General features: G+C 45.7%; 1 protein-coding gene across 1 annotated transcript in view; it reads right to left on the reverse strand.

The window, feature by feature from the left end:
* LOC120044006 (SRC kinase signaling inhibitor 1-like) overlaps positions 1 to 22,498 on the reverse strand; it is a 112,604-nt gene that overhangs the window by 20,891 nt on the left and 69,215 nt on the right. Inside the window, exons 6-10 of the mRNA XM_038988599.1 lie at positions 17,158 to 17,184; positions 9,150 to 9,348; positions 6,352 to 6,644; positions 1,531 to 2,396; positions 1,215 to 1,322 (exon numbers count right to left, since the gene is read on the reverse strand). Coding sequence (XP_038844527.1) covers positions 1,215 to 1,322; positions 1,531 to 2,396; positions 6,352 to 6,644; positions 9,150 to 9,348; positions 17,158 to 17,184 — 1,493 coding nt within the window. The remainder of the gene's footprint in view (positions 1 to 1,214; positions 1,323 to 1,530; positions 2,397 to 6,351; positions 6,645 to 9,149; positions 9,349 to 17,157; positions 17,185 to 22,498) is intronic.

Below are 22,498 nucleotides of genomic sequence, written 5' to 3' on the forward strand. Positions count from 1 at the left end.
AGCAATTTCCAAATACCTGAAGGTACCACGTTCATCTGTACAAACAATAGTCCGCAAGTATAAACACCATGGTACCACGCAGCCGTCATACCGCTCAGGAAGGAGACGCGTTCTGTCTCCTAGAGATGAACGTACTTTGGTGCGAAGTGCAAATCAATCCCAGAACAACAGCAAAGGACCTTGTGAAGATGCTGGAGGAAACAGGTATAAAAGTATCTATATCCACAGTAAAACGAGTCCTATATCGACATAAGCTGAAAGGCTGCTCAGCAAGGAGGAAGCCACTGCTCCAAAACCACCATAAAGAAGCCAGACTACGGTTCGCACATGGGGACAAAGATCATACTTTTTGGGGAAATGTCCTCTGGTCTGATGAAACAAAAATAGAACTGTTTGGCCATAATGACCATCGTTATGTTTGGAGGAAAAAGGGAGATGCTTGCAAGCCGAAGAACACCATCCCAACCGTGAAGCACGGGGGTGGCAGCATCATGTTGTGGGGGTGCTTTGCTGCAGGAGGGACTGGTGCACTTCATAAAATAGATGGCATCATGAGGACAGAAAATGATGTGGATATATTGAAGCAACATCTCAAGACATCAGTCAGGAAGTTAAAGCTTGGTCGAAAATGGGTCTTCCAAATGGACAATGACCCCAAGCATACTTCCAAAGTTGTGGCAAAATGGCTTAAGGACAACAAAGTCAAGGTATTGGAGTGGCCATCACAAAGCCTTGACCTCAATCCCATAGAAAATGTGTGGGCAGAACTGAAAAAGTGTGTGCGATCAAGGAGGCCTACAAATCTGACTCAGTTACACCAGCTCTGTCAGGAAGAATGGGCCAAAATTCACCCAACTTATTGTGGGAAGCTTGTGGAAGGCTACCCGAAATGTTTGACCCAAGTTAAACTATTTAAAGGCAATGCTACCAAATACTAATTGAGTGTATGTACACTTCTGACCCACTGGGAATGTGATGAAAGAAATAAAAGCTGAAATAAATCATTCTCTTTACTATTATTCTGACATGTCACATTCTTAAAATAAAGTGGTGATCCTAACTGACCCAAGACAGGGAAGTTTTACTAGGATTAAATGTCAGGAATTGTGAAAAACTGAGTTTAAATGTATTTGGCTAAGTTGTATGTAAACTTCCGACTTCAACTGTACGTCTATGAATGTCTCTGCGTGTTTGGGATCTTAAGGGGGTCTTACGTGTTGTCACTGTCGGGGGCTTTGGTCAGTACACTCTGAACCAGGCCTGTTAGACTGGCTATCTGTTTCTCCATGGCCTCCATACGATCCAGTCGCTCCAATCGATCCCTGGAGAAAGCCAGCAGGTTAACACACACTGGTCAGTCAGGTTCACTCACACACACACAAACATGGAAGCTTGTGCACCCACACATCACGCAGTAATGTCAAAACATACTAGTATACACTAGAAAACACCTAGCGAAATACACACGTACTGTATGGAGGAAGCATGACATCTCAAACCACACATATACACATACACACACATACTCACCTGGACTCAGAAGTCTCTCCAGGGAGTGGGGAGCTGTATCCCGGCGCAAACCTGCTCCCGTCCCCTCCCGGCCCGGCCTGCAGGGACAGAGGGTCAGAGCTGGAACTGGGCCTGGACTTGGGGCTCTCCACAAACACGGAAGAGGATGCTGAGTCCTTGCGGAAGGTCTGCCTGACCGGGGAGGCTCGGCTGGGGGAGCTAGAGTACGAGTCCCCCCTGTCCCTCAGCTGCATATCAGGGATCTTCTGCGGGGAGGAGGGGGGCATGCGGTAGCCCATGCCCAGAGTGGCTGAGGAGTAGGAGTCAGAGTAGAGGGGACCTCCAGGCTTGTACAGGGCGTCTTCCAGCTCCCCCTGCAGGGCGGCAGCAGAGTAGGTGCTGAGGGAACGCACAGAGCCGCGGCGGTACAGCCCACCGGACACGGGGAAGCTGAAGGGGTCTCCGATGGCGGCCAGCGACTGTGTGGAGGCGATGCTGAGGCGGCCCTCGTGTACCAGGCTGTAGGGGTCGGCGTACAGCCCCTCCTTCACCAGCATCATGTTCTTCCCAGAAACCTCCTCGTCGGGCTTGACGTCGCGGCGCTCCAAGATGGCGCTAGGGGAGGAGGACAGGCCGGCGTTGGGGCCCCCGTGGTGGGAGCCGGCTCCAGGGTGGTGGGAGTGCTGGGGCTGGTGCTGCTGCTGGTGCTGGGAGTGTTGTTGGAGCTGGGGGTGACTACCCGGCCCGGCGAAGGAGGGAGGCCGACCCCCGCTGTAGGACAGACGGGAGCGGGATGGGGAGCCGGATGGGGGCGAGGCGGAGGAGGAGGGCAGGGTGTTGAGGCGGCGGGTGGGGGAGGACTCTCGGGACGTGTACACCAGATCCCTCTGAAACGACATCAGGGGCGGGGGTGGAGGGTAGGTTACCATGGATACTAGTGGATGAAAATGCTGTGCTCCCCCTCTGTGCCAGGCTGACAATCAGAGGATAGGAAATCACACTGACAATGGACAGTCTGTGGCAGCCTGGGCTCATCAATGCAATCACAGCATCTTTATAGAAGCTCACATCAAATTCCAGCACACAATCAACACGTGTGATTCAAGTCTATAGTAATGGCTCTATCCAAGAGTACAGTAGGGCTTATGGGATATGGGATTACCTACATGTATTGATTGTCACCTTACAGTGTAATTACTAAGGCTGAAAATGAAAGAGCTTAAAAGAGGGAACCAGTCCAGCCTTATTGTTTCTTTCTTCTCCTTCCACTCGTCCAGGAGAACCACTGAGCTCCATTTAACCAGCCCAACTAAACCCAGTGGATTACAAAGAGTTGGTATTCAACACTTCTCCATATCTGCACATATCCATATCCTCTCTATTGAAGATAAGCGAGAGAAAACAGGAGACTAACCCACTCCTGGTTCATGAGAATGAATGTGAGGAATTTTCTCATCCACCACAGGTCCACCTATCGCCCTATCAGACTGGGTGGTCTAATCCTTTTATATTCTGCTTCTCCCACTTTTTCAATTTCTCTTTCTCTCCTGTTTATGTATTTCCTCAACCTACAGTAATTATCTTTCTCTCCTGTTTATGTCTTTCCTCAACCTACAGTAATTATCTCTCTCTCCTGTTTATGTCTTTCCTCAACCTACAGTAATTATCTCTCTCTCCTGTTTATGTATTTCCTCAACCTACAGTAATTATCTTTCTCTCCTGTTTATGTATTTCCTCAACCTACAGTAATTATCTCTCTCTCCTGTTTATGTCTTTCCTCAACCTACAGTAATTATCTTTCTCTCCTGTTTATGTCTTTCCTCAACCTACAGTAATTATCTCTCTCTCCTGTTTATGTCTTTCCTCAACCTACAGTAATTATCTCTCTCTCCTGTTTATGTCTTTCCTCAACCTACAGTAATTATCTCTCTCCTGTTTATGTATTTCCTCAACCTACAGTAATTATCTCTCTCTCCTGTTTAAGTCTTTCCTCAACCTACAGTAATTATCTCTCTCTCCAGTTTATGTCTTTCCTCAACCTACAGTAATTATCTCTCTCTCCTGTTTATGTCTTTCCTCAACCTACAGTAATTATCTCTCTCCTGTTTATGTATTTCCTCAACCTACAGTAATTATCTCTCTCCTGTTTATGTATTTCCTCAACCTACAGTAATTATCTCTCTCTCCTGTTTATGTCTTTCCTCAACCTACAGTAATTATCTCTCTCCTGTTTATGTTTTTCCACAACCTACAGTAATTATCTCTCTCTCCTGTTTATGTCTTTCCTCAACCTACAGTAATTATCTCTCTCTCCTGTTTATGTCTTTCCACAACCTACAGTAATTATCTCTCTCTCCTGTTTATGTCTTTCCTCAACCTACAGTAATTATCTCTCTCTCCTGTTTATGTCTTTCCTCAACCTACAGTAATTATCTCTCTCTCCTGTTTATGTCTTTCCACAACCTACAGTAATTATCTCTCTCTCCTGTTTATGTCTTTCCTCAACCTACAGTAATTATCTCTCTCTCCTGTTTATGTCTTTCCTCAACCTACAGTAATTATCTCTCTCTCCTGTTTATGTCTTTCCTCAACCTACAGTAATTATCTCTCTCTCCTGTTTATGTCTTTCCTCAACCTACAGTAATTATCTCTCTCTCCTGTTTATGTATTTCCACAACCTACAGTAATTATCTCTCTCCTGTTTATGTCTTTCCTCAACCTACAGTAATTATCTCTCTCTCCTGTTTATGTATTTCCACAACCTACAGTAATTATCTCTCTCTCCTGTTTATGTCTTTCCTCAACCTACAGTAATTATCTCTCTCTCCTGTTTATGTCTTTCCTCAACCTACAGTAATTATCTTTCTCTCCTGTTTATGTATTTCCACAACCTACAGTAATTATCTCTCTCCTGTTTATGTCTTTCCTCAACCTACAGTAATTATCTCTCTCTCCTGTTTATGTCTTTCCTCAACCTACAGTAATTATCTTTCTCTCCTGTTTATGTATTTCCACAACCTACAGTAATTATCTCTCTCCTGTTTATGTCTTTCCTCAACCTACAGTAATTATCTCTCTCTCCTGTTTATGTCTTTCCTCAACCTACAATAATTACCTCTCTCTCCTGTTTATGTATTTCCTCAACCTACAGTAATTATCTCTCTCTCCTGTTTGTCTTTCCTCAACCTACAGTAATTATCTCTCTCCTGTTTATGTCTTTCCTCAACCTACAGTAATTATCTCTCTGTCCTGTTTGTCTTTCCTCAACCTACAGTAATTATCTCTCTCCTGTTTATGTCTTTCCTCAACCTACAGTAATTATCTCTCTCTCCTGTTTATGTCTTTCCTCAACCTACAGTAATTATCTTTCTCTCCTGTTTATGTCTTTCCTCAACCTACAGTAATTATCTCTCTCTCCTGTTTATGTCTTTCCTCAACCTACAGTAATTATCTCTCTCTCCTGTTTATGTCTTTCCTCAACCTACAGTAATTATCTCTCTCTCCTGTTTATGTCTTTCCTCAACCTACAGTAATTATCTCTCTCTCCTGTTTATGTCTTTCCTCAACCTACAGTAATTATCTCTCTCTCCTGTTTGTCTTTCCTCAACCTACAGTAATTACCTCTCTCCTATTTACGTCTTTCCTTAACCTACAGTAGTTATCTCTCTCATCTACTCTCCTTCCTCTAGTCATCCCTGTGTCTTTGTCTCCTCAACCTTTTTTAAATATCCTCTTTCCTTTGTCCTAACCTTCCCTACAGTATACTGTAGTGATGATGGACAGGACTGTGTATAAGAGCCTTTGCAGAGGGAGGGCATCGTACACACACACACACACACACACACACACACACACACACACACACACACACACACACACACACACACACACACACACACACACACACACACACACACACACACACACACACACACACACACACTTGTACACAGGAGTCGGGACACACACTTACATAAAACCCTGAAAACACAGTTAAAACCAACTATCCAAACCCAAAAATGTACCCCCGGGAGCAGTTCAATGTCAAGATGTTAGTTAACATGCAGGGCAGTCCCCAGCACAGCACTGAACTAGGAGGGGGTGTGCAGTTCACACACCCACTGTCATAGAACAAAGAGCCAGCCAAGAGCCAGCTACTTGAATGTTCTTCAAAGGCCTGGCTTTACCGCATCATCTACCCTCCTGGAAATAAGAACTCTCAATGATTTAATTGAATCTAGTTCATCTGGGATATTTTGGTGTTCCTCCATACACAATTCAGGGATTTTAGTATGCCTGCACGCACACACGAAAACACACTCATACGCACAGACAGAGACAGAGACAGAGACCCACCCCCCCACACACACACTCGAATTATTTGCATAGGTAATGGCTGATTCATCCTCAATGTAGTGTGACTATTACAGATGGTAGGGACTGAAAACAGAGCAACTTCAAGGTTCCTTGAACTCAACCAAAACAGAGACATGCACAGGGGGTGAAACAAGCTCATCTCTGTGGGAAACATTGTTGTTTAGTGTCCAGGCAGCATATGGTGCTTTTGAAGATACAAGTACTGCCCAGCGGGAATATCTGGAGAAATAACCCATACGCCTCCACAACCTGTCAAACTTACTGTTGCAACATAAACACAAAAGAGCTGTTGCACCTTCAAAGGTCAAAGCCCAACAGTAGTGTCACAGTATCAGTATTTATAGTAGAATCCAGAGCCCTCCATCCACCTATCGCCCTATCAGACGCCCATCCAAGCTCCACCCGCTCCCCCTCCCTCAGCATCCCTCTCTCCTCCCTCACCCTTCTCTCCCCTCCCTGTCTCACCCTCGGGTCCCCGTTGACCAGGTGTGTGGCGGGGTAGGAGGCGTAGATGGGCTCCTTGCGGTAGATCTTGATGATGCTGCGGTCCTGGATGTCCCGGATGTCCTCCAGCTCGTAGAAGACGTTGCGCGCCTCGTCCTTGATCAGGATGGCCGTGTTGGAGGACTTGAGCATCCCCGCCGTCAGCTTCTGGGGGAACATGTGCACGATGAGGGCGTGCAGCGTGTCCAGGCTGCTCAGCTCGTGGGTGATGTGCACCCTCCGCGTCTCATCCCCAAACTGCAGGAACAGCACGCCTGGAGAAGGAGAGTGATGAAGAGAGAGGGGGAGAGAATTGATCATATATTTTTAAGATCTTTTCTAAATTTATTGAACAGCTAGAGAGAGATTATGACAGTGGGGAAAGGTAGAGAGCGGTTAGGTCAAAGGGCAGCAGGCCGGATTTGAACCTATGCCGACACCGTAGATGTGTTGACCACACTAGGTCACAGAGAGAGAATTTAAAGTCAAGGATGAAGGTGGAGCAGGAGATAATAGAACAACCGAGGAAGGGGTGACGAAAGTCAAATGAAAAGGAGAGAGAGGTAGATGAAGGGACGGTCTGGTTGATAAATAGACAGGAGGAGGTGGGAGTGAGAGAGTGCCACTGTTCTAAAGCACTGCCTAAACTCCTCTTCCAAAGGGCTCTTCATCCGTCACTGTCACTGGTTTTACAGCGCTCTGTTTCTCCCTGCGTGCTTAGCATCGCCTACACCCACCAATGTTTATAAGTCTGATCCATCCACACTGTAAAGCTGTCCCAACACGGAGTTCACACTTATGATACTGTAGTCCACACTGTAAAGCTGTCCCCATCACTGAGTTCACACTTATGATACTGAAGTCCACACTGTAAAGCTGTCCCAATGCTGAGTTCACACTTATGATACTGTAGTCCACACTGTAAAGCTGTCCCAATGCTGAGTTCACACTTATGATACTGTAGTCCACACTGTAAAGCTGTCCCCATCACTGAGTTCACTCAATATGACTCTGTAGCAGAAATACATGAATAATACGTCAAGATTTGAATCATGACTTAATGTCTATGAACATATTATCCCTGTGCTAATAATGAAATACAGTGCAGTGTATGGCTGTATATGGTTGTTGTGCCCCTGATGTGTAATCTGAGGCGTGCATGATCCAGTGTTATGTAAGCACTAACGCACCACAGGGCAGGCAGGCAGAGAATAATCACACTCATCTGAGGGTGCGAAGAGACACCAGGCTGTAGGTTACATGACTAACTAAGGAGCTGTGTGATTGGTCCCTGATAAAAACACCCAGCCTGGAGTGCATAATTTACGCTTCTGAAATGGCTACAAAATATGCAAATGTAATCACGATTCAATCATTTCGCAATAATTCATATCGAATAGTGAATTCAAATAAGGCATAACCACAAAACGCGAAAGGAATTGGGAATGGGATTAATTATTTACTATGTAAGTGGATAAGGTTTGATAAGATAGCAGATAAACTAGCTAAATGTTAATATGAAAATGGCATGAAGCTATTCTGATTAGATGAGTAAGTTGAAGTCCACAAAAGCTTTGGGATGAGGAAAATGTTGCCTCAGCTATGTAGCTGGTAAAGGCTGTTACATGGTCATGTTTATGTCATGCAGTGGCAGTCGGTGACGTTTAAGATGAGGGAGGATGTTCATTTATTTTATGAGCATGGCCTTATTTCTATTACAGCATATTGGATGACTGTCATTCATATTCCATTCACCCAGTTCAATGTAACAGCGATAGGTTTAGGCTAATACATGATACTTTAATTTGACCTATACCCATCATGAGTTTCTATTGGACAAATTCAGGTATGTTTATACCTGTTTCGTTCCATATTGATTCCTTTTAAGAAATGTTTTTCAACGGAATTGGCGGAATGAATACACCCCTGATCACACGCAAAAACAGTTTCACACTTTCATAGCAGCCGCATGTAAACAGCTTGATCACTTTGCTTGTTAATTTCTTATCGCATCTACGAGCTGTCCTCTCACCTTTTCCATTCGCTGGTGGGCTTCAGTGCACAACACATCAGCTGTTTGTGACCAGGCAAAAAATTCAACATCACCTCCCTTTCTCTCTCTTGCTTCTCCTTAATATTTTAAGAAATTAATTTATTTAAAACTGTTAAACAATTTTTTTTCTCTCTTTTTGAGTCAGTTACTCACCACATTTTATGCACTGCAGTGCTAGCTAGTTGTAGCTTATGCTTTCAGTACTAGATTCATTCTCTGATCCTTTGATTGGGTGGACAACATGCCAGTTCATGCTGCAAGAGCTCTGATAGGTTGGAGGACGTCCTCCGGAAGTTGCCATAATTACTGTGTAAGTCAATGGAAGAGGGTGAGAACCATGAGACTCATAGGTTTTGTACTGAAGTCAATGTACCCAGAGGAGGACGGAAGCTAGCTGTCCTCCGGCTACACCATGGTGATACCCTACAGAGTGCTGTTGAGGTTACTGTAGATATTCATTGCAAAACAGTGTGTTTTAATCAATTATTTGGTGACATGTGAATATATTTACTATAGGTTTATCTAAAAAGGACTCTTTTTTATTTTTGTGGAATTCACTGAGGAGAATGGTCCTCCCCTTCCTCCACTGAGGAGCTTCCACTGATGTCATGTATATTCTCTGCACAGTCTTACTGTAGCAGTAGTTGGTAAAGGTTAAGACGTGATCATGTATAGGTTCTGTACTGTCTGGGTCATGGCCAGCTCCAGTGTGGGTGTTGGGTCTCACCTGGGGAGCGAAGCTTGTTCTGGCTGGCTGAGCGGGACAGGGGTAGACTCTGGCGGAAGCGGTTGGTTCGGCTGAACCCCAGGGGGATGTCAGCCTCAGACATGGTCTCAGCCAGAGACTCAGCCGAGGCAAACGACAGCTTAGCGGCCTGGTCAGCTAGCCCAGATTGGGTGGACTGGGAGTGACGTGGGCTACGACTCTGGAGGAGAGAAAGCGAGAGAGAGTTTGTTTGGGGAGAGGAGAGCGAGAGAGAGGCGGAAAGAATGGATTTGACAGAGAGGAGTACGGAGAAACGTGAAAGAGGTAACAAACAATAAACAGACTATAAGACAAACAAACACAATTAAGATTGTCATAATGTATCAGCATGTCAGGACCAACATTCATACAACTGATGCCATCTTTCCTCTTTCTGATAGGGTGGGATGGAATCATGTGACGGTGCCTGTTGGTTCACCAATACTGACAGCAGAGGTATACAGCAAGGCAGAGGTCCAGAACACAACACCTTCAGAACTAGGGATCCACTGAGGACCAGTAGGTAGGAATTGGGAAGATACAAAATAACCTGGTGGGCACTGAGACCTGTTTTAAAGTTTTAACGCTTATGTAAAGTTCTCTCTCCCCCTACACCTGCATCCTCTCCCTATTGGTTGGGGCCCTGCTGGCCTCTGGCCAACCTTAAATGAGTGCAGGCCAGGGCTGTCTGGATTAGACAAGGCCATGTAGATCTAGATCAGGGCTGTCACTCTGCGTTTATTCTACTGGCCTAGACCTGGCCTGGGCCCAGGCAGCATCTCTTCTTCCTCAGCTGCTCTGCTGCTGCTGCTACTAGACTGTGTTCTGCTAGGCTGCTGTGTTCTGTTCAGTGAGCTGGCTCCCCTATCTCCACCGCCGGGTCTCCTCCAGCTCCCAGACTCCGTTAATGAGCTCCCAGAATGCTCGCTGACGACTGTTAGGATTGCAGAGCCAGCCAGACACATCGAGCCCGCGTTACATTACAGTACAGTGCCTGCGCCCCTCGCTAGTAGAAAACAACTTCTCCTCTGCTCTTTCTGTCGTTTCATCCCTCGTTCTGGTTTAATAAGACTTCAGCATGTTTTTTTCCGATGCTCTCATTAATCTTGTATTTAGGAAGGCGAGACGCAGCCTCACAGAGTGCTGTGCTCATTGACTCCCAGCAGTGCTCGCTCTGGGGTCATTCACAAATACACACAACATGCATGCACACACACCACAGGAGGCTGTTGAGGGGAGGACGGCTCATAATAATGTCTGGAATGGAACGGAGCAAATGGAATGGTATCAACCACATGGAAACCATGTGTTTGATGTATTTGATACCATTCCACTCCAGCCTTTACCACGAGCCTGTCCTCCCCAATTAAAGTGCCACCAACCTCCTGTGACACACATATGCACACACACATGCACACACACATGCACGCACACATGCACTCACACGCACACATGCACGCACACATGCACTCACACACACACACACACACACACACACACACACACACACACACACACACACACACACACACACACACACACACACACACACACACACACTGTTCATACTGCAACCATAAACACTTACACAGTGTAGTCACACACACAGCCCCACAACAGAGTGGTGGCACTTGTAAATGATTGCACTGTTTGAGCTAGGAAGATAAGCATTTCGCTACACCCGCGATAACATCTGATAAATATGTGTGTGTGCGACAAATCATTTTTGATTTGATTTGGTGGGCAGGCAGACAGTGTCTGAGCACCCAGAGAGAGGGTGGCTCTGAACGATCGCCCCCACTGTGCTTTCTAATGGGGTCATTTATCTAAGCAACGACCACACTGAGCAGGGAGCACAACAACCCAGTCCATAGCACCACACAGCAGCACATATATTGTACACACAGAACACACAACAGACACAAACACCAGCTCCAGTGAGCCAAGCAAAGCTCCAGGGCTAAATAAAGCCAGAGCGCAGATGGATAAAACACAGCCATCAGCTTGACTCAGCACAGCAGAGCTAAAAGATACATATCCTATAGAAGAGTGAGCCACATCTCTAATCACACCAATAATCAAAGGAGGCCTCTAGTGTCTCCAACATGTCAGTGAGCTGACGTCGAGCTAGCACTAGTCCCTGGAGTTTGTGTGTCTACATAACAGAGGATCTTTTCAACAAATCACACCGAACCGGGGAGACCATGCAAAATATCAAACAGAACTCAGGACAAAGTGGAGAGAGGGAAACTAGCTCCGTCTCTCTCTCACACACAGGAGAGAAGATCTGTCAACAAACTCCAGCAACTCACCTAATGAGAATCTTTCACTTTGACTGTTGTTGGAAAAACAGGTGTGAGTCATTCTATAGTAGCTTGGAGAAATACTAAACACTTAAGAAACGAAGGTAGATTCCCCCAGTGGAACAAAATATGTTCTCTCCATGTGTTGGAGGAAAGAAACCATATCGACTTGGTGTTGTTGCCGTAGATACTTTATGTAAAGGTGTCAAAGTGATATCCCACTGGGCACAAACATCAATTCAACGTCTTTTCCACGTTGGTTTAATGTAATTCTATTGAAATGACGTGGAAACAACGTTGATTCAACCATTGGGTGCCCAGTGGGATAGAATACGGGGAGCGTTCCTAGAACCATTTCCTCCTGTGCGTCATCATGGGCAGGTAAAAGCACTCACCATCTGCTAGGAGATCTGTAATGGTATACACACTCACTCTCTTCAGAGGAAAACAGTGATTGCACCTCTTCCACTTTTCTCTGCACCTTGTCTTCTACCTCCCCCTCTCTCTCCCCTCTCCCCCTCTCTCTCCCCTCTCCCTCTCCCTATCACCCTATGGTGTCAATCCAGGCTTTTTCAATAGCACTCAGTTACTGTGAGGAGCCCACACTCTTATAATACCACAGAGGAAGAAAACAAGATGATCTTACAGGAAATATAAATGAACGGAAAGGAGGACACAGCGGGCTCCAACATACCTAGCACTATGAACTGCTTTAAATCCAACAACAAACCCAATCTCTCCCGCTTTTCTCTCTCTCTCCCTCTCCCTCTCCGTTTCTCTTATTTTGTCTCTTTTACATTTTCTTTATTTTTGATTTTTGATTTCACCTTTATTTAACCAGGTAAGCTAGTTGAGAACAAGTTCTCATTTACAACTGTGACCTGGCCAAGATAAAGCAAAGCAGTGCGACACAAACAACAACACAGAGTTACACATGGAATAAACAAACATACAGCCAATAACACAATAGAAAAAAAGTCTATATACAGTGTGTGCAAATGAGGTAAGATAAGGGAGGTAAGGCAATAAATAGGCCACGGTGGTGAAATAATTACAATTTAGCAATTAAACACTGGAGTGATAGATGTGCAGAAGATGAATGTGCAAGTAGAGATACTGCAGTGCAAAGGAGCAAAAAATAAATTAAATGAAATAACAGTATGGGGATGAGGTAGTTGGATGGGCTATTTACAGATGGGCTATGTACAGGTGCAGTGATTTGTGAGCTTCTCTGACAGCTGGTGCTTAAAGTTAGTGAGGGAGATATGAGTCTCCAGCTTCAGTGATTTTTGCAATTCGTTCCAGTCATTGGCAGCAGAGAACTGGAAGGAAAGGCGGCCAATGTAGGAATTGGCTTTGGGGGTGCTACGGGTTGGTGCTGCTATGGTGACCAGTGAGCTGAGATAAGGCAGGGCTTTACCTAGCAAAGACTTATAGATGACCTGGAGCCAGTGGGTTTGGCAACGAATATGAAGCGAGGGCCAGCCAACGAGAGCATACAGGTCACAGTGGTGGGTAGTATATGGGGCTTTGGTGACAAAACGAATGGCACTGTGGTAGACTGCATCCAATTTGCTGAGTAGAGTGTTGGAGGCTATTTTGTAAATGACATCGCCAAAGTCAAGGATCGGTAGGATAGTCAGTTTTACGACGGTATGTTTGGCAGCATGAGTGAAGGATGCTTTGTTGTGAAATAGGAAACCGATTCTAGATTTAATTTTGGATTGGAGATGCTTAATGTGAGTCTGGAAGGAGAGTTTACAGTCTAACCAGACACCTAGGTATTTGTAGTTGTCCAAGTCAGAACCGTCCAGAGTACATACCCAGAGTGGGTCAGGTTTAAGGTCACTGTAAAGGTTGTATTACTAAGCTATATGGAATTGTTGTAAGAAGGTCATACATTGAATTTTAAGACCCCTTGATGTATCAAAAAAATATACAAATGTTTTATTTGTTGAACATTTTTATTTGGCATTACTGCTATTAGCCCATACTGTACATTGCATTACAGATTCACTACATGGAACAACAGATAGTCCCCCCCCCAAAAAATCTAAAGGAAGCTTGTTCTGAAGTGTATGTCCTATATCTGAGAGATATAAGAAAGATCAGGAAACATTATTATTATATATATATATTTTTTTACATGTATTTAACATTTAGCACTAAACAGTCTTCATATGTACTTCTATAAAGTTTTTCAACTGGTACCAGAGGACCTTCAGACAAGTCTTGTGAGGCCTGTGGGCGTCGTGGAGGAAAATAACCAACATGTACGTGTTTGTGAGAGTATCACCTTTCCACAGAGGGTTCATTACTGTTCGGATGCTACAGACAGAAGTTGGCAGAGCGGCTGTACCGACTTTAGACGAGCCCCAATACCCTTACGGGGGTTGTAGAGCAAAACGAACGATGTTGTGAGAAGACCAATTTTCGGGATGCCTCATGGTCTGACCAACACTACTCTAGCTCTGTTATCTTTCACCGCAGATGCGGAAGTGCGACATAGGCAGATGCAGGGGATTGAGACACATCCAATGCAAAAAAACAGATATCTCTAGCTTAATTAAACGGATGGATTTGTATTATGCTAATTAGGTGTCCGCGGGGGCATGGACATCAATCTTAGGTGGTTTTAACTGACTTACATCACACTCCTCACACCTCTCTCTTCTTCTGTCCCCCTTCTATTCTCTGGCCTTTTCAACCACTTTTCAGCCACCTTTCCTTTTTCATACACTGACTGTACCAAACATTAGGAACACCTTACCCTCAGAACAGCCTCAATTCATCGGGGTATGGACTCTACAAGGTGTCAAAAGGGATCCACAGGGATGTTGGCCCATGTTGACTCCAATGCTTCCCACAGGTATGTCAAGTTGACTGTATGTGCTTTGGGTGGTGGACCATTCTTGATACTCAAGGGAAACTGTTGAGCGTGAAAAACCCAGCAGCGTTGCAGTTCTTGAAACAAACCGGTGCGCCTGACACCTACTACCATACCCTGTTCAAAGGCACTTCAATTTTTTGTCTTGCACATTCACCCTCTGAGTGGCACACACACACTCCATGTCTCAATTGTCTCAAGGATTAAAAATCCTTCTTTAACCTGTCTCCTCCCCTTCATCTACACTGACTGAAGTGGATTTAACAAGAGAAATGAATAAGGGATCATAGCTTTCAGCTGGATTCACCTGGTCAGTCTATGTCATGGAACGAGCAGGTGTTCTTAAGGTTTTGTACACTCAGTGTATGTCCTTCTCCTTTCCCTCCCCATCTCTCTCTCTCTCTCTCTCTCTCTACAATCTCGCTCTCTGTGCCATCTTTCCCCTTCCTTTCCCGCTCTGTCGCTCACACCCCTCAGAGCGTCATCAGTTTGTCATCCGTCTCGAAAGTAGCTTCTCATTGCGGCTGTCTGTGTCTCTCTATGTCAACACCTCTGTTCCTGGACAGCTCTCAAAGCAGCCCTCTACTCCTCCTCCTGCTGCATTCTATGTCTGTTTGTACAGCCCTGCTCTCACACACACTCGCTCTCTACCCACACATTGTGTTATTTCACCAAACAGGGAGAGAAGAGCCTAGAAAACAAGCAAGCCTACGGCTGTTCCGCAAAAATTGGAAACAAAAATTACCCCCCATAATAAATCCATCTCCCTCCCTCTTACTCCTCACTTACTCTTTCCCTCTATCTCTGGCTTTCACTCACGCCGTCTATCTCTCAGTCCCCCTCCCCCTCGCTCTCTCCTTGGTCGAGCTCAGTCTCTTTATAATATGGGGAGTCATCAATGCATGGAAGAAATTGCTCTGCCAAATTGAGCTGGATTGTTCGCTGATGCGATCTGCTCGCTAGGCAGGAGAGTGAAGAAAATGGCGTACTCTAGGGAGGGGGGATGACGCCTGAGATGGCTGGTAGTCTTCTTTGCAGAGGAAAAATAGAAAAGGGACCAGGACAGTAGAATACACACATACCAGATCTGGGTTCAAATGCATGTGTGTTTGAGTATTTGTTAATGAAATACTTTTTTTCAGTGTATTTGAGTATTTTCAAATACACAGCCCAAACAAGTACTTTTACTTGAGTTCAAATAATATGTTCCAATACCTGGGTTAAATGCATGGGAGTGTATTTGTGTCAGTGTATTTGAGCATTTTCAAATACTTTCCAAGTGTATTTCCAAATGCATTCCAATATTCAACTGCTTGACTTAAGAAAAATGTAAAGAAAGGTTATCTGAATATTTGTTTTGAAATAGTATTTGAACCCAGGTCTGATACATACAGCAGAATAATCTCCATAGGGCTGGATTCTACCTCTTCTTCTACCTCTTCTTCTTATCACCTGTTCTCCTCCTTCACTTTAATTCTGTCTAATTCAGCCTGTTGAGAATGTGACTCATTCAGGAGGCTTTTAATTATATTAATCTCCAGATTTAGACACCGTGATGTCATTTATGTAGAGGAGCGCTGGAAAAGCATTATTAGGCGAGCACTGGATCAAGGGCGTGAAAATAACATTTCCGCAAAGTCATGGAAGTAGAAAAAGAAAGAGAAAATGGAATATTGTGACAGCGATTTGATGACTGCCCAGTTGCTGAAGGCAGTCAATCCGAGAAAACCGCTTGTCTGCCTGCCTCTGATTAGAGTTTGTTGGGAGCGCAAAGAAAAATGTCTCCACGCGAGAAGGGTTTTTAAAGCTTTTTTGGACATTCATTACGCTCCTCGTAATAATTACATAGCTCTGGGGTAGATGGGTCAGGGATCTGGATATTGATATCTGGTAACATCTCCACCCTGCCCGGATGATATTTCAGGGAAGCGTAAACCTCAGACGAGGCCTCTTCCCATACAGATGACAATACTTCCTGAAAGCCTCTCTGTGTAGATCCATGCTGTGTCTCAGCAGCCTCCGGACAACATCTATGAAACGTAATCCTCAACACACCGTAAACCAGCTCACATAGATCCACAGCATGACACATAAACTCCATCTACTCCATTTACCTCTGTGTCGCACGCAAGACAGATATACCCTCACTGATGTATCCGCAGGCAAGACAGAACAGAAATAATACATGCCATGTTACTGTACATTTCTTCTAAATACAGAATATCTAACCTCAAAGCCTGTCAGTAATACCGAAGGACGTCTGAGAAATGTCAAAGTAACATTTCCACAATGCAACAAAGCACCGTAATTTCTTTTTAAAGTCTCAGTTAGCCTGAGTAATACTCTAGCAAGGTCACATGGATGTTAGCCATTAGCGCTAGGCGCTAGCTGACTGACTGAGGTGGCATTAATCCTGGGAGAATCGTTTCCTGCAGATTAAACGGAGCTTGAAGGCTTTAAGCTGCTGCTGCCGCCTGAGACTCGAGAGATGCCAACTGAGAGTCTGCGTGCCAGCGGTGCGACGGGCACAGAAACCAGGCAGAGAGAGCGATGTGCCACCGTGTCATAGGAGCCTGGGGTGGTACACACACACACACACACACACACACACACACACACACACACACACACACACACACACACACACACACACACACACACACACACACACACACACACACACACACACACACAAACACACACTCACAAATACAAAGACAAAAATACACACAACAATAACACACCACATTGGATGGAGAAACCAAACTGACACAGCGACACTGTCACTTACAGCACTGACCTTAAAACTCCAGTAGTTGGGTTGTTGCTGGGGAGAGAGAAAAGAAAGAGAGAAAAGGAAAGAGAGAAAAGAAAAGAGAGAAAAGGAAAGAAAGAAAAGGAAAGAGAGAAAAGAAAAGAGAGAGCGATAGAGAGAGGGAGAAAGAGAGAGAGAGGGGGGGGAGAAGTGTTAGACATTTACTCTCAAGTATCTGACAGCTAACAATAAAAGCAACTCTCTGAGAAATTTCATGCTGGGTGAGGGAGAGAGAGAAAAAGAGACAGAGGGAGCGATGTTGAAAGAGATGGAGGGAAGAGGAGAGGTAGCGAGAGTGGCTGAAATAGGTAACTCAAAAGCCCTTGACAGTGACACACCAGCATCAAATGCTCTTAGAAGTGGGACCATTCCCAGCCCAAAATATGCTGCACACACCCTACTAGCCCACTCCCCACACACACACATACAGAGCACAGACATACAGACACACACACACACACACACAAACACGCACTATCCCAAGCATCATGTCATTATCCTCCGTCAGAGCCGACACGGGGCATATTGACAGCCCATTAAGGGAATCGTTAATACAACAAGAAGGTTACAATGTTCTTAGCAATTGATTAGCATGTGGATGTGGGCAGGAGAGGGTGTGGGGGGGATCTGTTTGTGAATGTAATGTTGCAACTCAAACCAAGTAGGAACTAGTCACAGGCTGTGCCTTTTGACAGGATTAAATGAAAGAAGTGAAAATGAATTAAACAGGCCACTCTGTCAGTCGTTCAGATGTTGGCCTGTCTCCCAGACTTCTCCATCATCCATCAGCAGACAGGCCCCCTCTCTCCCTCCTTTTCTCTTCCTTTTTGCTCCCTCGCTCCACCTGCCTCTCTCTCTATCCATCTGATATTCTCTACCTAACCCACTACCTCATTGCCTCTCCCTCCTCTCTTTTTGTCCTCCTCTCCCTCCCTTGGCCCCTCTCTACTGTGACACATGCTAGTCTAGACCAGAGGAAGATCCATTAAAACATAATAACCACGGTGTGTTATAAACCAGGCCAGGCTTCCAACGGCCTGGAAACACCTCACGATCATATGTAAATTAAAAAGATGGCGACAATTCATGAATTTTGATCCCAAATCTCAACTCTTATTCTAGTTCCTTATTCTTATCTGCAGGCAATTTCCAGTTAATTTACCGGAGTGACCGTTTCCCTGCTGCCATATATCCACCGGTGTGAGGGTAAGACAAAATGACAGGTAGCCTAGGTTTTCTTTATTTGATTCATCATCGTCGGCTAGTTTTTCTTTCTCAGTGTTTCCTTTCGACGTCGGCCTCATCGTGTTTTTATTATGGACTTCAGTAAGAGTTCATTTGCAACTGATTGTTACTTTATCCTCTCCCCATCTGTCTCTCACCCAGCGTAGCAATTTATAATAGATGAGCGACATTCATTTAACTATGAAAACCGAGGCAGCTAGCTAGCTGGAGAGCTGGTTATGGCTGGTGGGAATCCCCCCTGACCTACACGATGCCAGTCTCTCTAAGCCTAAGGTGTTCCTCCCTCTATCTCTCTCATTGACACCGTGTTAAACAGTCCTGCAGGGCCTGGCTATAGACTAAGGAGGCAGCCTGGTGTACAGGGCAGGCAGGCACACTGATACAGCTGAATTTTTAATGATCCGGTCCAGACTAAAGTGATGACCTGGAGAGAGTGACAATATACGACCACAGGGCACCGGGTGGCACCGCCAAGACTCCCTGCCATGGCAACACCTATATCCACAGCTTCAAACTGACCCTGTATCTCCGTGTTCTGTCCACTGTATACCGTTCTCTGTTTTCCCTGTATAACCCGGAGAGAGGGACAATGTACGCTCACAGGACAGTGGCAAAATGCCTTGCCATGGCAACAGCAGCTAGCCTGTTACCAGACCTGTTTGTGACAGGAATCAGCTATACAGCACACACATGCTTGGAACCAGGCTAAACAACTACAGCAACAGTCTGGAACGTTCTCTGGTTCTCTGAACCACATAGGAGGCTGCTGATGTTATATGCAGATGAGCCTCCCTGATCAGTTCACCTTTTTTCTCTACATTACAGGATGGATGGGGCATGAGTTGAAATCAAATGTTGGGATTGAGTTCATTGTAATGTCTAGCAGTGTCAGAACTGGCTAGAACGGTCAGATCCAGGAAGACCGAGTTTTGCTTACACTGACGCAAAATAAATGGGAATCGGCCCAAACCCTGAGCTTCCTTTACTGGGGAGCTGAATGTTACTAACGTAAAAACACATCTCTATAGGAGAATGTTGGGATGTCACTAAAGTCTACTAGAGAACACATTCAGTTAAACTCCGCTCTCTTGGCCTCTCTCATTTCTCTCTGTTCTGTAAGTGACTCCTAGTCTATTCTACTGAACCAAAGCTTTGTGCCTTTGTGTGTGTCGGCAGGATGGAAATATGTGTGTGTGTTCATGTGGAAAGTAGGTCATGACTGGACTAAGAGGTAGGCTCTATTGATTGAGGATGGGCTGGGTTAGATTCTACCTGCTCATGTGTCAGTCAGTCATTCAGTCTAGCCTGCCTGGGCTCTAGGGTTGCCCCTGACAACCCTGGAACTGACAGACAGACAGACAGACAGACAGACAGACAGACAGACAGACAGACAGACAGACAGACAGACAGACAGACAGACAGACAGACAGACAGACAGACAGACAGACAGACAGACAGACAGACAGACAGACAGACAGACAGACAGACAGACAGACAGACAGACAGACAGACAGACAGAGGCTCAGCGGGAGCATTTCTACAAGTGAATAACTCTTGAATTATGTTTTTTTCCCCCTCACAGACTAGTAATGTGAGAATGTTTATTGGGCATGTGCCTGTTCTGTGGACTGTGGTGTAATGAGTCTTGTTTACAGATCTAAGGTCAGAGTAAACAGCCCGTCTTTCTCCACCACTTCAGCTCCTGTTGTTGTTTGAACTGCACCTTGATTGGCCATCCTACAGATTGACATTTGAGTCGCGAATACTGCTGCCATGTGATAGATAGCACAGGTCAGTGGATTCTAAGGTAGCGACAACACTATGCGTTCAGTAATACAAAGCCGTTTTGTTTACCTTGAAGTATAGTTTCGGACCAATCATAACCTTGATATACAGTATACTAATTGAAAATAAATGAACCCCCCCAAAAAAATCCTGCCAAACCCCTCTCAGCATACCCAGGCGAGTCAACACTCTGCATCCACCTCCTCAGCCCCAGATTTATCGTAGTCACCACACACCAGTCTACCATACTAGCTAATACATACAGTATGACTCCACCAGCATCCCTAGTACGAAGCTGAAACATCTTTATCCCCCCAGGTAATGCATACTCCTGCTGAGTTACATATTTACTACCCAATGTGTTTCAGGTCACAGATCTGCCTGCACCTCCATGCAGAATTAGAGGTGAGGACCTGGGGTTAAATATATGCTGTTAACCCTCCATCCTCCCTCTCCCCTCCTAACTCTCCCCTGCCACAGCGTACACACACAAACACACAAAACACACACACACACACACACACACACACACACACACACACACACACACACACACACACACACACACACACACACACACACACACACACACACACACACACACACACACACACACACACACACACACACACGTGCGAGAGAGGGCCGTAGGCAGGCAGGGTTCTCTGACAGAGCCTCACAGACTGGAGCGCCGCACTGCCTGACCTGCATGCAAAGCAGGCTGCGCTCTCTCCTTTCCTCTCCTTCCTACACCCCTCCTCTACCCCCCCTCCCTCATTCCGTCATTCTCTCACTCAGTCAGTCTCTCTCGCTCTATTCCTCAATCTCTCACTATTATTCACATGTACCCACACACCTGTACACATACACATACATACACTCTACCAGAATGCCTGCCTTACACCTGCCAAACGCATGGAGCCTGTCACCACAACAACCACAACAAACATAGACCAGCCCTGCCTTGACATACGAGACCCCCCCCAGACCTACACACACTCCTCCCTCACTAAATACCCCCCGTCTTCCCCCTGCTCTCACCTGCAGAGCACCTGTCCTCCTCTCCTCTCCTGTCCTCTCTCCTCTCCAGTCACACCAGGCTGTCCCTTCCCTCCGTCAGGTGCAGAGGATCCTCATACCGCTTTGTCAGTCTCTCCCTCCCTCTGGCTCTCTCTTTCTCCCCTTCCCTCTCTCTCTCCGGCACATGCGGAAACTCTTTTATTTAATTCATTACAACACCAGGCGATTAACTCCTTCGCAGATGGGTGGCTGTCTCCCTCCCGCTGGCGCTGGCTAATTGACTAGCAGGCTGGTTGACTGGTTCCTCTGCTGCTCCCCTCTTTTTCTATCTCTCTCTGTCTGTCCCCCTCCTCCCCCCTGTCCATGTGTCACCCAGACGACCGCATGCACAACCAGTAGATGACAAGGAATTCCAGACTTTGCTGCTCTCTCCCCCGTGCCCTGATGACGATATCCTGGCGATTTAGGATTTGTAACCGTGTCTCTCTCACTCTCTCACTCTCTTGTTCTATCCCTCCCTCTCTCCAGCCTGACCTTTGCAATGTGATATCATCGCTTTCCATATTAGGGAGAGGTTGCTGTGGCAACCATGGACTCCACCTTTCTCTCACCCACCCTCCCCTTTTCTCTCTCTCTCCCTCCCATTCTCCCAATGCTCTTGTGATTACTTTGGCTTTGCCTCTTTACACACACACAGAGACAGAGAGACAGAGAGACAGCGAGAGACAGAGACAGAGAGACAGAGAGAAAAAGAGAGAGAGAGAGAGAGAGAGAGAGAGAGAGAGAGAGAGAGAGAGAGAGAGAGAGAGAGAGAGAGAGAGAGAGAGAGAGAGAGAGAGAATATGAAATAGGTGATTTGCAGAAAAGGGAGAGTAAAATAGCTAAATATGAATATACTGTATTATGTTACCTGATGGAAGGAACACCAGAGGGAAAGAGAGAGAGAGCGAGAGAGATGGAGAGAGATGGGGAGAGAGGGAGAAATAGAGAGAGAGATAGATGTAGAGAGATGGGGGAGAGAGAGAGAAAGAGAGAGAGAGAAAGAGAGAGAGAGAGAGGGAGAAAGAGAGAGAGAGATAGATGGAGAGAGATGGGGAGAGAGAGAGAGCATTCCCATGGTGCTGCGTAGGCGAGAGTGTATTGTGTGTCAGCTTCATGCTCCAGTGGGGCCGCCCTGCCCCTCTATGAGGAGGTCTACAGGCTGGGTGACTAAACTTTGTCAGTCCAGACTAACATACACACTGGGCTGTGACAGCCAGATAAACACAGCTAACAA

This window comes from Salvelinus namaycush, chromosome 3 (genome assembly GCF_016432855.1).
Source record: "Salvelinus namaycush isolate Seneca chromosome 3, SaNama_1.0, whole genome shotgun sequence".
In the NCBI taxonomy this organism is placed as follows: Eukaryota; Metazoa; Chordata; class Actinopteri; order Salmoniformes; family Salmonidae; genus Salvelinus; species Salvelinus namaycush.